This window comes from Hippopotamus amphibius, chromosome 8 (genome assembly GCF_030028045.1).
Source record: "Hippopotamus amphibius kiboko isolate mHipAmp2 chromosome 8, mHipAmp2.hap2, whole genome shotgun sequence".
Lineage (NCBI taxonomy): Eukaryota > Metazoa > Chordata > Mammalia > Artiodactyla > Hippopotamidae > Hippopotamus > Hippopotamus amphibius.
In genome coordinates, this window is record NC_080193.1 from 87702745 (window position 1) to 87720329 (window position 17585).

Here is a 17585-nt window from a genome sequence, read left to right on the forward strand (position 1 = left end):
ATCCCTGGGACTGCCTAGCACCTCTTCAGACCTGAGCCCCTCAGCAGTGCTGGCAGCAGGTGGCAGGCAGCGGGGGTCCCTGGAGTGGGAAACCAGGATACCCAGCTTCCTGTTCCCTTTGATCAATCTGCCCCCAGTACAGGCCTTTGACTTTCTCCTGCCCCTGGGAAAGTGACCTTGAGGCCTCGGGAACCCCCCTGAGAAACACAGAAGCTCCCCAAAGGGGTACACTCAGAAAATAGCTAAGCTCCAAAATAACTACTGCGTGGGCCTGAACAATGGGTGTGGGAGAAGAGGAGGAGGGGAGGAGCTGGTCAGCCCAGAGTGCCCTTCTCACCTCCAGAGCTTTGATGCCCAAGAACTGGGCCTCAGTTTCCCCTATCCGGACTCTTGGGGGCACATCAAGCATAGAGATTAGCAAGAAAAGGAATCTGAGATATTAGCATTGTACCTAACACATTAGAGACAGCTTAATAAAAACTTATGAAATGGCTCATTGAGTACTTATTGTGTGTCAGGCATGTACTGAATGTTTAAAATGCATTGAGTCATTTAATCCTCACAGCAATCCTTTGCAATAGGGCTGTTATCTCCTTTTGCAGATGAAGAAACTGAGGCTTTTTAAAGAGGTGACGTGCCTTACCAAGGTGACCCAGCTAGGAAATGGCTGGCGCTAGGTTGAAACCCAGGGAGTCTGGCTTCTGAGCACTTGTTCCCTACACAATATCTGGGATTCTGGGGGCACAGAAAGGAGGAGAAATAGTAGGGTACCGGCCATGAACAGAAGTTCTAGGGATGCCTGAGTGTCAGGATGTTATAGACTACCTGCACTGCAGACCTCACCTCTGGTGGGGAGCAGGGGGTGAGGATGAAATCCAGAATGCCCTAGGGAGCAGAACCTCAGCCAGCCACCTACAGGAAGGCAGAGTCTACTCTGGGGAAGGGACAACAAAGTCCCTGAGGAATGGCCTCTGGGAACTGGGTGAGGCATGGAGAGAAACTGGGGACAGCAGAGGAGGCCTCTTGCCGGCAGTTTCGAGCTCCAGGCCAGCCTCTGTACCACAGACATCACTAAGGAAATGGGTTCCTCGGAAGTTGCCATAGCAACTCCAGGCTCCGACTGGGGCCTGGCAAAGAAAGGCAGGGAAGGAAAAGGCAAGTCCAGGGCACTGGAGCGCCTGGTTAACACCAACCAGATACAGCAAGGGCGCCTGCCCTGGACCTCTCCCCTGCCTACCACCAGCCACCTCAGCCACCCTCAAAAAGGCCTCTCCCCACCAGGCTCTTTTTTTCTCCTCCGTGATGGTACCTCCCCCCCACACCCATAGCCATCACGAGCCAGGCCCCCCCTCAGCTCCCCAAATGCCCCCTAATACCTCTCTCATCAGCCAATCGCCTCTTTTAGCACAGCACTCCCTCCTGTAACTGCCAGCCCCAAATCTCCAAAAATGGCTCCAATGCCTCACTCCAACACCTCTGCTCCTCACCACTGCCTACCAGGACAACCTTCGACCCCACCCTCGGGCGTCTCCCACAAGATCCTCACATGCCCCCACCTCCATCGCTCCAAGCCCTCTGCCTCCACCCTGGCCCCCTCCCCCATCTCCATCCCTCCCTGCCCCAGCCCCCTGCCTCCCGCACAACTCACTACCCCCTGCTTTCCCAGGCCCCTGGTGCCAGCTACCCCCTGACCACCTCGCTCTCTTCTGTCTCGCGGCTGTGCTCTTGCTCCCGCCTGCTCTCCCGGGAGCTGCCGTGCAGGAAGGTTCCATTCCTCCCAGAAAAAGGCCCACATGGGAACAGGAATGTGCAGAGAGATGAAAAGGCAGCAGCTGCTGAGACAGCAGGCACGGAGGGGGCCGCTGGGGGGGGGATCCTGGGGACAACTGGAGCCTGAATGGGCGAGGCAGGAGAGGGCCCCCGGGAGACTGGAGATCTTGGAGGAGACAAGGAAGGAAGAGAGGGGTCCACGAGACCATGGAGATGGCACAGTGAGCCAGGACAGGTGAGAGCAGAAGGATGTGGGTGGTGACGGCACAGGAGGAGGATGGAGCCGTGTGGGAAGACACGAGTGGGTAGCTGGGGCCAGGAGTGGAAGCAGTGGGGGGTGGAGAAGTGCACAGAGGGATGGATGGTGCAGGGGACGTGGGGGGTGGAGGCTGAGGAGCGGTGAGGGGAAGTGCAGGACAGCATGGGGAGGTGGGACAGTGAGGGCCCAGGTGAGGTCATTACTTACACGTGGATCGAGAGCGCCCGTCCTCTGTACAGGCTGAATGCGCTGCCGTACAGGTCACTGGCCACCGAAAGGCTATCCTCTGACCCCCAGCTTGCGCCCACCAGATTAGCTCGAGACGCCCGTACCAGCGGCTCCACCCCCAGGTGCCGTGGCCCGGCCCCGGTTGCCTGTGCTTGCCTTGGGCTGCCCGGGAGGCGGCGGGTGCCACCCCTGCTGCCCGCTTCCTGCTCCAGGACCGTCTGCCCGCTGCCCCACCAGCTCACTTGCTCCTCTGAGGTGCCTGTCACGGAGGTCGGGGGTGTGTCCAGGGAAGTGCCCACCAGGGTGTCAGAACCCCCTAGAGAAAGGAGCACTGTGAGGCAAGGCACCTCTTGTGGGAAGGCCACCTGCCGGCTCTGTGAGCGCCCCAGAGAGCTCACCCGTGGGGGTGCTGAAGGCCCCGTCATCCTGAAGCTCCAGGCGCTGGGTCCCCTGCACATCGCTGATGTCATCCTCGCCCGTCTCCGAGTCTGGAGAAGAAGGGGTCTGTGTGGGCAGGGCTCTCCTCCCTCTGACTCCAACTCTTCCCTCTGTCACCTCCTGCCTCCCCCACAGCAGGCTCCGTATCGCCACCGGAAGGGCTTCCAGCATCTATCTCCTCCCTCGCTTTTGCTCCCCACATCCCACTGCCCAACACGGAAGGCTCAGGGTAACCCCTCCCATGCCGGCCCCCCGGCTCCATCGCTGGGCCCCTGGCTCCTCACGTGTGCCTCCTTGGTAGTGCCCTCAAAGTTACCCGCAGTCCCCTCTCCCAGCCACTTAATGCACTGCAGGGCTGCAGCCCCTCCCCCACCCCCCACCCCACCCCCAGTCAGTGACAACTTAGGTTCCTGAGCAGCTCCCCCCACAAACAACAAGGTCCCAGGTTCCAAGGCTCTAAACTCTGGGTTCCGGTACCCCAGGAACAAAGGGGAGTCACCTCAGTGTCGTACTGTCAAGGCACTTGACCAACCGCAGGGCCAGCCTGTCCTCCACCCCAAACCAGCCGGAACACATCAGGTTGCAGCTGAGGCAGGGTGAGGAGAGGCCGGGTCGGGCAGGGAAGTGGGGAAGTGGAGGGCTAGGGCAGGAGCCAGTTTCCTACCGTAACTTTGCTTTCTGCAGGAGCGGAAAACTTCGCTTCCATAGGAGCAGCAGGAGAGAGATATGGACAGACTGTTATCAGAGCGTTTGCGGGGTAGGGCATGGTGGGCAGGCAGGACACAGGGGCCATGAGGCTACCCAGTGCCCAGAGATGCCCTGTGGGGATGGGAGTGGGGGGAGGAAGACACCTGGGATGGGCAAAGCATCTCTCATTCGCTGACTGCCTGCAGGCTCCAATAGGCCCAGCATTGGGGAGCCCACGCACTTTGGCAGATACTTCCAACTATTCCAGTGATTCTGCACCCTTGGCACTTTCACTGGTGCGCCCACTAGCCACACACACATATACATACACACACACCTACTGGTGCTCAGCCCAGCCACAGACCCAGGCCCTCCACTGGGGTCAGGCCCACCCTCTATTATGATAACTGCATTGTGCTTTGACCTCTCCTTTCAGATGAACCTCCCCATCTGTTCTGGATCATGGTGTGACAGGCAGCCTCTTCCCGATCCCTCTCTTCTACTGATGAATGGCCCTCAAAAATGTGCTAGGCTAGGAGCAAAATTTCCTGGGCACATTTTTTACCTTTCCCAGAGTCTATCAGGTTCTGTGCCTCAGTTTCTCCCTGAGTGCCACGACAAGCAGGAGCCAAGCATGGCATTGAACTCATCCCCACCTAGCCCACAGAGGGAGAATGGTGAGCCCGGGCCCATGATGGGCTGTGCCAGCTAACCCCCCACCCCCATTGCTAGGCCCTCTCTCAGCTACAAGGGGCCTTCTTGGGTGGGTGGGCATGTGGGGGGTCCTGCATCTCATAGGCTAACTTCAAGGCCTGAGTGCCTCATGAAGGGACATGGACCAAGAGGAGGAGAGCGCATGGGCTAGGGCAGGCAGCTCCTGGTCCACGCACCATGGGTGAGTCGGCCAAAGGCCCGGCGGGAGTGGCCGGTTTTCTGAAAGAAAAAAGCCAGAATGAGTTGTTGAGGGGAGGGCTTGCTCTGATGCTCTGATCTCCCTATACTTCCCCTCCAAACCTCTGTATCAAACAAACTCATTCCAAGGGCCAATGGGGGCGGGGGGAGTGGAAGAGACCCCGGTCAGCTAGGCTTCCCCTACAGGGAATGTCTCCACTCTTCCTTGCCTGTCAGGCGTCCCAGCTGGAGCTCCAGCATGCCTCTGGGGAGAAGCAGGGGAGGAAGGAGAGAGGACTAGGGTCAAACACTGGACAGAGGGCTGGGGGACCTGAGCAACACTCCCAGAGATAGAGCCTGACTGATGTGAACGAAGAGATTGGGGGGGGAGGACATGCTTGGATGACTGAGAGATGGAGGGACCAGGACACAGATTCCTGCTGGGGGAAGGACAGACACCTGGGATAGGTGTCAAGAGGGCAGAGAGGGTGATGGCAAGGTCCCCCAAAGGGCCGGAGCCTCAGGAAAGCAGGAAGGAGGCCCGGGTCCGCGGAGGATGGGGCATGGCTGGGGAAATGCTTTGAGCTCAGCGCGGATCCCTGCGCGGTGCTTTCAGGAGCTCCGGAAGATGGAAGGCTCCGAAGTGGGGGGCTGGGGAGAGCCAGGCGGGGACCCGGGGTTGGACAGAGACGAGAGGTGGCACAGAAGCCCAAGGGCGCTCCACGCCAAGGGCTGCTGCGGGGGCCTCCCCGGTGGTCGCAGGGATCGCGAGCGCTGGAGGGGTCTGCCCTTGGGCGCGGGGAGGGGCCTGACGCAGGCTGGGGAGCCCCCCGGAGCGCACCCGGCTCGCCGCCGCCGCGGCCGGGGTGGGGCAGGCGCGGCTCCGGCGCCCCCTCCCCGGGCCCCGCCGCGGCGACCCGCCCTCCCTCCGGAGCGCCTAGCCCTTCCTGCCCCCTCCCGGCGCCGTCCGCCCCCGGAGCCCTCACCTGGAAACGCTTCTTCACCCACAGCTTCTTCATGGCGGGGGAGGGGGCCGGGCCGGCGGCCGGGCGAGGAGGGGACGGGCGGGGGCGGGGCGGAGTCGGAGGCGGGGCCGGGGGCGAGGCGGGGAGCGGGCGGGGGCCGGCGCCGGTGGCGGAAGGAGCCTCGGGGCCGCGGGAGCCCGGGCGGGGGGAAGGCGGCAGCGGCGGCGGCCGGAGCCAGCCTTTCCCCCGCCAGCCCGCACCCCCCCTGGCGCCCCTTCCTTCGCCTGCTCTCCGGCGTCCCCTGGGACGGCGATCACCTGCCTCGCGGCCCCCCCGCCCCGCATCTGCCTCTCGGGTCCTGGGCACGTGGGGAAACTGAGGCACAGAAAGGGGTGCAGTAGCCCCTAGGAGAGTTCGGGGCACTCTCTCATTGGCCGCCCAACGCGGCGTCCACGCCACCCCCACCCGCCTCCCGCGGGGCCGCTCCGGAAGGTCAGCCGCATCTCCACTGGCTCACTTCACAAACATGCGCACGCGTCCGCCTTGCCAGGCAGTACCCAACACGCCGCAGGGCCGCGGCGCCGGGCGGGGACGCCCAGATCATACACAGGGCAAGGGTCCTCGTAGTGACATGGACCCAGAATGCGAAACCCCACACGCTGCTTAGGAAAGCCAGCGGGGGCACTCGAGTTCAGCGATGGGTAGGTACACTGTTCGTGCACCCTGGCGCGCGCGCGCACACACACGCACACATACAGGCGCTAAGGTACCCAGTGATACTCCTATTATTCACAAATACAACCCACCTTCTCATTCACAGGTGAGCACACTCACCAAATTTTCTGTCCTCTCATTTGGTACCATGCGTATTATGCCTACACAAAACTCTACCCCGACCCCCACAACAACAATCATTATAACTTTCTTAAGTATTTATTCAGTGCCAGGCATTTTATAAACATTACCTTATTGACAACAACCCAGTGAGGTTAAAGCCCTTATGAACATGTAACTGACTCCATTTAATTGACAAATGAATAAGGCTTAAAGAAGTCTGATCACAGCCAAAGCCACACAGGTTCTGTGCCTCCGTGTGTCCCCACATACAAATTCCCACCCCAGCCTACAGAAGTAGTGCCAGTCCTGGTTTCTGAGATGTGACTACTAAGTCATTATCATTAACACTGACGGCATGCTTAATATGTACCAAGCAATATCCTAGGCACTTTGTATGAATACACTCATTTAATCTGTGCACAGAGTCACAGAGAGTTTACTTGCCCAAGGTCACAGAGCCAGTAATTGGGAGACTGAGATTCTAACACAGGCCCTGTGACTGAGTTACTGACCACCGCACCTCTTGTGCTGATTGGTCAGTAGGACCCCTAACTTTTTTCTTTAAAGCATGGGTCCAAAATAAACACAGAGCCAACGGATGAGTTTGGTCAGCCTGCACAATATTTTAACTGGGGCAAGCATGCTTAATTTCAGCTGCTGACAACAGCACCTCACTCATTTTCAGTTTCTACTGGGCTCTTGAAGTTATTTGAATTTGTAGCCCTTTATTTTAAAGTTTTAGGTCATGTCTTGTACATTCTGACTGCCTACAGGTGGTCCTGTTTCCCAGATTCCCAGAAGCAGAGGTCACACCTACAGACACATGCACAGGGACGTGGGAGAGTACATGTGCACATCCACATCAGTGCCAGCCAGAGGACCCTGGACTCCCACAGGCCCCTTCCCTGCCCACCCCCAAACACATCCACTCATAGATGGGGGAGCTGAGTGAGGAGAGGGGGTAACTTGAGCCCCTGTTCCCCAGGAGAATCCAAGGGGCTGGCACATTCCATAGCAAAAATAACCAATGGGCAGCAGGCGTGAGTGACGGGACAGCTGGGCTGAGAAGAGGCCCATGAGATTCTGGGTTCCTGCTCTGGGCCTGCAGGGCTCACCCACACAGGCAGGCCTGGGGCATGCTCTCAGGGCCCCAGCCTGCCCCAGATGTCCCATTTCCCTCCAAGGCTGGGCAGCTGGGCCCCCCCTGCCATTTCCCCAAACCAGACTTCCGACTTCTGCCCTGCCAGCATTTGCCCTTAACCAGAGAAAACCCGTCACCATGCAGTGCCTTCTCTCTCACGCAGACCCTCCTTGAGCCAGACCCCCACTCCCCTCTCCTTCCTGCCTTCCCTCAGTCTTCTATCTTCCTTCCTCCTGCTTACCCTGCTCTGTATTTCTGACATACTGTATAATTTTGACATATTTATTATGTTTATTGCATATAACCTGTGTCCCCTCCCTAGAATGTCATCTCTAAGAGGACAGGAATTTTGTCTGTAAATCTTCTGGAGCAGCTCATTCTCCAGCCTTCTTCCCTTCTCTGTTCTGACCCAGACCCTTTTCCAGAAACAACTGGAGAAGTGACCATCTTGCTTTCCACTCGGGATCTTCGTGGGAGGGCCTGCCTTGGCTTCAGGAAAGTTCTTCTGTGTGGGCTTTGGTTGACTCCACGGCCTCTCTGTTCTTGCCTTTCTTCCCTCCCATGGCTCCTCACTGCTCCCGCTCTGGTCCCTCCTCCTCTCCCTAATTAGGACTTGGCATGAATGGAGAAGGCCACTCTCCATACCTGCTCCCAACTCCATGCTAGCTTCCTCCTGGCATTTCATCCAGACATTCCACATTCCAGGTGGAAAAAATGATACTGCACAATCTACCTGCATGCAGTTCCTGGTGTATTCCCCCCCTTTCCCTTGCTACACTGGCCTTCTCTCCTTCTCTCTCATCTCTTCTCTCCATGCCTTCAAGTCCCCCGCATGGTTCACTACCATCTGTTGACCTTTGGCCCTTCTGATTGGCACCGGGGTCTCCCAGGCCCTGGCTATGCGACTTCCAACTGCCAAACACAGTGAGCATCGTCAGCTTGCGCCTTCCCTCGGCTGTGTCTTCTCCTCCTTACTCCCCACCCTTCAGTGCAGGCCTCCCCCTCCAGTCACACATGCCCCAAGCTTTGAGGGTGGCACTTGCCCTGGTTACTTGATTGGCATGTGGCTCCTCAGCCCATGCAAGTGGGAGCCTGATGTTTTGAGAGAGAAGAATGCCTGCCTATCTTGGAGACCGTGGCAGAAGATGGCTTTAGGGATACTGACAGAAGGATGGGTATGTTGACAGATGCCTGCCTCAGTCTTCCCACACTTCTCTTTCTGAGGACAGGCACGTTCTGTGGACCTAGACCCAGAGACCCGACTTTCAGACCTGGTTCTGCCACCTCACTAGCCATGTGACCTTGGGCAAATTCCCTCTTTGAACCCTAGTTTTCTTATACGTATAATGGTCATAACAGTAACCTGGGACTTAGAAAGTTAAATACCGAAGTGAGACAGGGGGCTTTACACATGTTACATATTCTACAAGTATCCTGCATCACTGTCATCATCACTATTTCTCATCTTTCCTCATTTCTACACCCCAAATTCCAGCCTCCTGTTACCCATCCTCCAAACTCTCTAGCCTGCAGCCCTCTTGTCTTCTCGAGGCCCCAGCCTCCCCGAGCCATGCCAATATCCCTCTATCCCTGAGCTAACATCTCAGGCTTCAGGAGTGCCAGGAACCTTAGCATCACCCCGTCTTGCAGAGTCAGACAGCCATCCCAGCCAGGAAACTGCCTCCTTCCCTCTGCCGCCAGGTCCTGGCTGGACTTCTTAAGAACCCTGAAGTCCTCCTGCTATTGATCCCAACCAGGAAAGTTTTCCATGAGTAAGTCTGAGCGATGCTGAGCTGCCTGCCCAACTGACCTTGATCAGGATCTGTCACTGGGCAGGGACTGGTGGAGGGTGGGCCATAGGAAGAGGAGGAAACCAGACTCACCCAGTCAGTCCCCCAACATCACCAAAGCAAAGCCCCACCCTCGCCAATCATGTGGGAGGGGCATAGTAGTTAAGCACATGGTTCTTTGCAGTGGGACAGACCCAGGCTTCCATCCCTGCCTTGCCATCTCCTATCATTGCAGCTGAGATGCTTCATTTAATCCCTCTGGGCCTCAGTCTCCCGAGGGTTGCTGTGGGACTTAAATGATGTATCAAAGGATACGATAGCAGATCACCTGCCACACAGCAGCACAGTAGCTATTCATACTATTATAAATTACTACTAAGAATTATTACCAGTTAATCACAATTGTAAAGCTGCTCTTGGGGCAAAGATTTTACCAGTATAAAAAAGTTCTCAAATGTGACTTGCTGCAGCTCAACCTCTTCCTTTTTTATTTAACATCACTGGCAAAAGGCCCTCAATCCAGTCCCCCAGCACCCAGGGTCCTTTCCTCACCCCAACCTTTCAAACGTGCTGTTCCGCCAGAGCAGCTTGGAGGCCATCCTCCCGGCCTCTGGCTCTGCCAACCATGCCACCCAGATTACAGAGAGGCTGGGGGGCTCTAGCATCCTGTCACTCTCCTCACTTTGGGGTACCAGGGCAGGCTAGGAGGCTCTCATCTTCAGAAAGGCCAGGGCTGGGCTACTCTCCATACAATGGACAGCTCCCCCTCCCTTTTCTCTCTCCTCCCTTCAGAACTTAAGTAGTAGAAGGCCCCCAGAGCCCAAACCAAGAGGACTGGGTTCTGAGTTCTGGGATGGACATAACTAGTTGCTTGTCTTTCAGCAGACAGCTAGTTACGGCCTCTCCCTCTGCTCTGGACCACGGTGTCCTCCCCTGTAAAAGGCAGCTTTTGGACCTGCAGTTCTCTGTGCTTCTTTCTGACTCTAAACAAACATTATGACACCAGGTTCCTCGGCACTTCTTCTATCTGCCCAGTATTTCTCTCCTCCAAGTTGTATTCTCATCAATCTATTTATTGTGCTTTTATTTATGTTCTGTTTCAGTCCCCTCTGCCCCTGAGAGCATCAGAGCAAAGACCCCCAAGGAGTCCAATCCTTCCCTAGCTCAGACCTCTGCCAGGATGGGCCCCAGTCCCTGACCCCAGAAGGGTACAAGGAAAGCCTATACCTGGCCAGATGTGAGGCCAACCAAGAGAAGCCAGCCTTGGCCCTCTCTGTCACTGAAGAGGAGTGGGCAGGGCAGGACTAGGGAGAGAATGGAGATGCTGACAGAGGGAGGCTGAGCCCCTGCTCCAGCTCCTGACACAGCTGCACCCTGCAGCCTTCTTTTCCCTCTAGCTGCTGAGTTCCTTCAGGATGCTATAGCCCCCCAGTCCCACTGTAACCGGGTGGCATGGTGTGCCTCCTCCTCTGCCCCCAAGGATGTGCCCCTGTATGACACTACCCAGCTGGAGTGAGAATTCCCCCTTGAAAATGTCCAGGACTGACCCAGTAACTCCCAAGCTCTTTGCCGTCTCCACCAACTGCCTATTTCCCCAGAATTCTATTTCTTAAGACTCAATCTGCTGAGGCTGTGTCTTCAGCCCAGAGAAGAATTGGCTTAGGGGCTGAGGAGGTCAAAAAGGAAGCCCAAACACTGATCCAAGGAGATTCGGCCCTGGTCTGCACCCACACCAGGCCCAGCAGGACGGTGAGCACCCAGTCCAGTCTCGTACCCCTCCCCTCCCATGTTTGACCATCATCCACCCCTCACACACACAGACAGGGGCCCCAACACTGGCCTGAGCATCCCCCTTCTGTGCCCTCTGAACTTCAGGTGGACACGGCCCATGCACTTCCCGTACCAACTCCACAAACCCCTCGTCTGTTGGTACCACCAGACCCCTGCACAGCCTGTACGTGTGTGCGCGCGCGCGCACACACACACACTCACGGAGTGTTTGCATATGGATTCTCAAGCACTCACCTCCATACATGCCTGGGAGCCCCCAGCCCAGGCTCTCCCGGCCCCCGTGCTCTCCACCCTGTTCGCACTTGTCCACCCGCAGGCCTCTTCCAACCAGCCTGGTGCTGACCACACCAACCTGCCCTAGCAACGGACTGCGAGGAGTTCTGACCCATCCCCTCAATATCACAGCCAGACCAGGGGAGCTGGCCTCGTCCTTCAGACATGCATGCACCTAAAAGAGGCTGATTAGGAGTCTCAAGTCTACATTATCAGAGCCAATGAAAACGATCCCCCCAGGAGGCCTCTCTCTACAGGGAAACTAGGAGGGTTCCCATTACGGAATTCCCAGAGAGGCCTGAGTGGGGCTCAGGCTTTCTTTACTAAACGCTGGCCCTTAACCTCTGACCTTCCTGTGGGGAGCCCCTCTACCTTGACACCCCTTTCCCTGCACTTTCCTCCTGATGGGCACTCCTGGGTCAGCATAGCTGAGAAGCCAGAGCACCCGGGAAAAAGGCTGGATGAACAGGTACCTCCCCTGTGCAGCCCAGGTAACCCTTCTCTACCTCTGAGCACCCCTCCCCGCCAGGCTTGGCGCCCACCTCCCCATTACCTCCGACCTCCAGCACTGTGAGAACGGCCTCGCAAGAGGCCTGGCCCCGCTGGTTCTGGGCCCTGCAGCTGTACACGCCGGCATCCCGCGCCCCGCAGCTCCGCAGCCAGAGGCAGCTGGGCTCAGGGGCCGGCGGGGGCAGGAGCTGCCCATCCCGGAACCAGCTGAGGCTGGGCTGGGGCGTCCCGCTCACCACCACCCGCAGCCGCACGTCGCTGCCCGCAGACACCGCCGCGTCCTTCAGGGGCCGCAGGAAGACCGGCGCCCCGGCCACCGCCCCTCCGCCGGCCCCCACTTTGGCCCTCTTCGGGGGCACCCCGGGGCTCGGGGGTGCCCTCGTGCCCGCGTCCACGCCTCGCGTGCCTCGGCCTTTCTGCATGGCCTCTGCAAGTTGGATGGGGAGTGGGGAGGAGGGGACGCTGGAACGGGACGGCCACGGGGGCACCCGGGGGATGTTGCCCTGGGGGATGAGTCCTGGGGGGCCGGCGCCCTGCCTTCCTGCTGCCCGCCCGCCCGCCTTCGGCCTGTGCTACCCAGAAGGTCACCAGAGCGGCCGCGGTTGCGCCTCGGGGGCTATTTTTAGGCCCCCCGGCTCGGGTTGCGAGGGAGCTGTGGAGGGAGGGGGCAGCAGAGGAGGGGACTTGGACTCCACTCTGCCCCTTCCCCCCCTCTAGGAGCCCCCTTCACCCGCCTTGGCTTAAACGGTCTCAGAGGACGTGCTCCAAGCCCCCTACCCTGTGGAGTGTCCCGCCCACCCGCCACCCACTCATGGAGTCAGGTTACCCTTGGGCTCAATCCCATTTCCTTCCTCCCTCCTCTCAGGCCCCTGATTCCCAGCCCCATGCAGCTGAAGGAGAGGGAGAGGAGGTGCTGGTGAGGCCTCTGAGAGGCAGATGGGCAGGCAGCCCCACGTGGAGGTGAGCAGACCCTGGGGAAGAGGGACCAATGGCTCCCCCAGCCTCCAGGACAGCCATGGTGAACAGTAAGATCTGGAGCAGGGAGTCAGGTGGACTGGCTCCCAGCTACTCCTGCCCTTATTTACTGGCTGGCATCAAACCTCTCTCAACCTCCAAGTCCTCATTTGTGAAAAATGAGTAGTTGTATAGAGTTGCAACAGACAGAGAAGAGTGGGAAGGACGTTCCAGGCAGAGGCAACAGCGTGACCAAAACCAGAGCATGATGAAAGCAGGTGATGGGCACCATGAATCAGAGGAGTTCGGGGAATTCCGTGGCGGTCCAGCAGTTAGGACTCTGAGCTGAGGGCTTGGGATACAAACGCTGGTGGGGGAACTAAGATCCCGCAAGCCCCGAGGCGCAGCCAGAGAGAATCAGAGGAGTTTGGAGGGACTGAACCACAGTGGGGTGAGGTGAGTGGAGGTGAGAGGTGACGCCTGACAAGAGGACCTTTGCTTGCTGAGGTCTCTATCCTGATGGCCACTGGGGGCCACTGCAGGGCGTTAAGCCGTAGAATAATGAGGTCAGAGCTGTGTTTTAGAAGGATCCCTTTAGCAGCCACCGTGTGGAGGGTGGATTCGAGATGGGAGAGTTGGAAGCCAGTTAGACCCATGGTTCTCAAAGTATGGCCTCTGTTAAAAGTACAGATTTCCAGGCTCCACTCCCAGTGGTGCAGGTTCAATACGGGGCACTGGGAGGGCTCAGGAATCCGCACATCAGTAGCCCAGAGACTGTGGTGCATCTAAGAGCTGCACCTTGAGAAACATCAAGATAGGCCATTACTGCTTTTAAAAGGCTAAGTGAGACTTTTGTGATGAGACAGTCTGTATCTTGACTTTGGTGGTAGTCACATGAATCTACATATGCAGTAAAATTGCATAGAACTAAATGCATACACACACACACACACACACACACACACACGTGCACAAACTGGTAAAATCTGAAGGTGGCAATGGCAATCCTGGTTGTGACATAGTACTATAGATGTTACCGTTGGGGGAAAGCAGGTGAATGATATACAGGATCTCTCTGTATTTTTTTTTCTTTTTTTGAAAAAGATATTTATTTATCTATTTGGCTGTGCTGGGCTTAGTTGTGGCATGCAGGATATTCACTGCCAAGTGAGGAGTCTTTGTTGTGGCCTGAGGGATCTTTTAGTTGCTGCATGCGGGATCTAGTTCCCTGACCAAGGATCAAACTCTGGCCCCCTGGCCCCTGCGTTGGGAGCATGGAGTCTTTTTTTTTTTTTAAGATAGTGTGTCCTCGGGCTTCCTAGGTGGCACAGTGGTTAAGCATCTGCCTGCCAATGCTGGGGAAACGGGTTCCATTCTTGCTCCAGGAAGATCCCACATGCTGCAGAGCAACTAAGCCTGAGCGCCACAACTATTGCGCCTGCGCTTTAGAGCTGCCCATGAGCCACAACTATTGAGCCCATGTGCTGCAACTACTGAAGCCCAAGTGCCTAGAGCCCGTGCTCTGCAATAAGAGAAGCCACCACAATGAGGAGCCCACACACCACAACGAAGAGTAGCCCCCACTCACCGCAACTAAAGAAAGCCGGTGCACAGCAAAAAAATACCCAACACAGCCAATAAAATAAATTAATTAATTAATTACAAAAAAGATAATGTCCTCTACTTATCCTTTCTTGCTTCCTTTTTAAAAAATTTTTAATAAATTTATTTACTTATTTATTTATTGGCTGCCTTGTGTCTTCGTTGCTTCGTGCAGGCTTTCTCTAGTTGCGGCAAGTAGGGGCTGCTCTTCGTTGTGGTGCGTGGGCTGCTCAGTGTGGTGGCTTCTCTTGTTGCAGAGCACAGGCTCTAGGCACATGGGCTCAGTAGTTGTGGCTTGTGGGCTCTAGAGCTCAGGCTCAGTAGTTGTGACACATGGGCTTAGTTGCTCCGCAGCATGTGGGATCTTTTTGGACCAGGGCTCGAACCCATGTGCCCTGCATTGGCAGGCAGATTCTTAACTACTATGCTACAGGGGAAGTCCTGGGAGCACGGAGTCTTAACCACCAGACCACCAGGGAAGTCCTTCTGTATTGTATGTGAATCTACAATTATCTCAAAATAAAAAGTTTAAAAAAAAGTTTAGGTGAGAGACCCAGACCTGACCTTGAGCCCTGAGGGATGAAGCCTGGGAAAGGCAGTGAGGAGCCAAAGGAGGAGCTGGGAGTCATTACATGGAGAAAGGTACCCTTATTCCCAATCCCACAACACCCTCCCACCCCCGCCCTGCTGTCATTCTGGGAGGCCCAAGTCAAAGTGTGCTTGTATCTGTGTGTACATGGAGAGGGCAGAGAAGAAACATTTAAACACAGAATTATGTCTATACGGACCAAGAGCCTTGAGGAATGAAATCTTTGGTTTTAGTTTTACATACATTAGAGCTTACTGTTTTGATGTGCAGTTCTCCTGGTTTAGACACATGCAGACAACTGTGCATCTGCTACCCCAGTACCATTATAGGACAGTCTCATCACCCTAAAGATTCGCTGGAGCATCCCCTTTGTAGTCAACCACCCCCTACTCTTCACCAACCCAGGCAACCACGGATGCTGAATTGAATTCTTAAATGTAAATTGAATTCTAAAAACTAAAAATGTGGGGGAAGACATTGTAAGCAGATGGAACACCAAGACCAAAGGATTCGAGACTGTTTGTTTGTTTTCTGGCTACATTGGGTCTTTGTTACTTTAGTTGCAGCAAGCAGGGACTACTCTTTGTTGTGGCGTGCTGGCTTTTCATTGCGGTGGCTTCTCTTGTTGTGGAGCACAGGCTCTAGGCGCATGGGCTTCAGTAGTTGCAGCATGCAGGCTCAGCAGTTGTGGCTCGAGGGCTCTAGAGCGCAGGCTCAGTAGCTGTGGCGTACGGGATTAGTTGCTCCAAGGCATGTGGGATCTTCCCGGACCAAGGCTCGAACCCATGTCCCCTGCATTGGCAGGCGGATTCTTAACCACTGCGCCACCTGGGAAGTCCCGCAAGACTGTTTTTAAAAACCAATAATCCAAAACTTCCTAGCACTGCGCCTCAACAATTTGTATGGAATGCAGTAGGTGGTCGGCAAATAAATGTTGGCTGGTTGGTTGAATAAATGAACTGTATGATCTTGATCAAGTCACTTATTTCTAAGCCTCGGTTTCCTCATCTATAAATTGGGGGTAGCCCAAGTCAGAGTTTATCCATTCATTCAACAAACATTTTTTGAGTTCCTGCTGTATGCCTGGCACATGCTAGCCACTAGGGAAATGGCAGCGAACAAAACAGACAAGGGTTCCTGCCTCTGTGTTGCTTATATTTGAGGAAGGAGACAACTATAAAGAAGTAAAGAAATAATAGAGATCTTTAGGAGGAGATGAGTATTGTGAGGAAATGGAGCAGGGTAAGGGAGACAGGATTGTGGAGGGCGCTTGCATTTTCAGACAGGGTGATGATAGGACCTGGCCTCGCTAGGAACAGTTGAGCCAATCTTGAAGGGGTGAGGAGACAAACAGAGCAGAAGTCTAGGCAGGACTGCTTCAGGCAGAGGTGAGATATACCCTGTGGGCTCCAGAAGAGCCAGGAGGCCAGCGGGGCTGGAGGGAGTAGCGGGGGAGACCGGAGGGACAAGAGGTCCGACAGGCAGCAGGGGCCAGATAACCTAGCATCTTGTAAGCCAAGGCTTTTTTATTCCTAGTGAAAAGGGACGTCATCTCAGAGGATTTTGTGAGCCGAGGAATTACATGATCTGACTTAGGTTGTTGTGATGGCTTTAAATTATTATATTAAATATTAAAATGAATATTAACTATTTAAAAGGGCTTGGCACAGAGCCTGGAACGTGGCTTGTGGGTCTCCTGCTTGAATGTCCATAATAGGGTCATTCACTGAGGTGTGGGCAGGAGTGTGTGGGCCTGGTTAGGGAGGGCACAGGCCCTTGCAAGTCACGGGTGCCCTCTCCTGGAGGAGCCTGCACCAGCTGTGACGCCGGAAGCCCTCAGGCCCTCGCCAGGGCCCTCACCCAGAGCAGCTGGCTGCAAGGCGCTCATCTGTCCCTCAGAATGGCCCCACAAGTGTCCCGCGGCCTGGCGCCAGGCTGATGTGTGCTGCCAGTCTGCCCAGCCTTGCAATCACAAGCCTGTGGTGTCATGGAAAGAAATCTGCGCTTTGGAGGCCAAGGAGCAGGGGCCCCAGTAGTCCTCTGCCAATGATACGCTGTGTGACCTTGACAGTTCACCCCACCTCTCTGGGCAGTGGGGAGTTTCCTCCAAGTAATAAAGAGGCACGTTGTGCTTGGCACATGGTAAAAGCTCACTGTTTGTTGAATCAGTGAATGAAGTGGGGACCATCAGCCTTTCCGATAAATATTTAATTTAGAGAAAAGTAAATAAAAGTGCCCAGTGGGTATTCATTCAACAAGTGTTTAAATATTTGATGGAAAAAAAATTTTTGATGGGCATCTTCTATGGAGCAAGCCCTCTTCCAGACACCAGGAATATAGCAGTGAATAAAATGAATGAAAACCTTGCCCTAGGATAGCTGACACTTCAGGTGTTGAATTAAAGGTCAATGATATATTTGCGTTTGAGTCCTGGGCGGGCTTGTGGTCGGAAGAAGAAGGAGGGAGGTGGTGAATGGGTGGAGTGCCTTGTCTCCAGGGGCAGGAGTGGTGGGGTAGCCAGAGTGGACAGACAGGGTAGGAAAATGCCTGCTGAGACCTCAGTTCTTGGTTTAGGGACATATTTGCCTCCACAGTCCTTCCTACTCTACCCCCTCAGGTGGAGCCTGAGTTGGTCTGGAACTGGTCCCATAGGTCCAGAGGGAAGCTGGTCAGCCCTCTCTAAGCCCTCTCATTTCTCAGTGTCCAGTCTTGAAGGAGAAGACACCAGGATCCCAAGGAGCAAGGAGAGGTTTTGCCACGGAGGAGATGGGATGAATGCGTGGGGGCGGGGCACTGAAGGTCTAGGTGTCTGTGTATGACTGCATGAGACCCAGATATTTTTTGGGTCATTTGTGTCTGT

At 55.7% G+C, this 17585-nt stretch overlaps 1 protein-coding gene across 8 annotated transcripts in view; it reads right to left on the reverse strand.

Annotated features, from left to right (window-relative positions):
• The window catches only part of SPEG (striated muscle enriched protein kinase), a 55702-nt gene extending 43700 nt beyond the window's left edge, over nucleotides 1–12002 (reverse strand). For 3 of the 8 annotated variants that reach the window (XM_057744925.1, XM_057744931.1, XM_057744932.1), the window contains exons 1-5: nucleotides 5260–5290; nucleotides 4273–4538; nucleotides 3360–3389; nucleotides 2656–2745; nucleotides 2237–2573 (exon numbers count right to left, since the gene is read on the reverse strand). In XM_057744925.1, the coding sequence (XP_057600908.1) occupies nucleotides 2237–2573; nucleotides 2656–2745; nucleotides 3360–3389; nucleotides 4273–4417 (602 nt within the window). In that variant the 5' untranslated portion in view covers nucleotides 4418–4538; nucleotides 5260–5290. Of the gene's footprint in view, nucleotides 1–2236; nucleotides 2574–2655; nucleotides 2746–3359; nucleotides 3395–4272; nucleotides 4539–5259; nucleotides 5330–11623 lie in introns of those variants that run through there. The other 5 variants (XM_057744926.1, XM_057744929.1, XM_057744928.1 and 2 more) reach the window with 5 other exon arrangements.
• Nucleotides 12003–17585: the final 5583 nt, after the last annotated feature.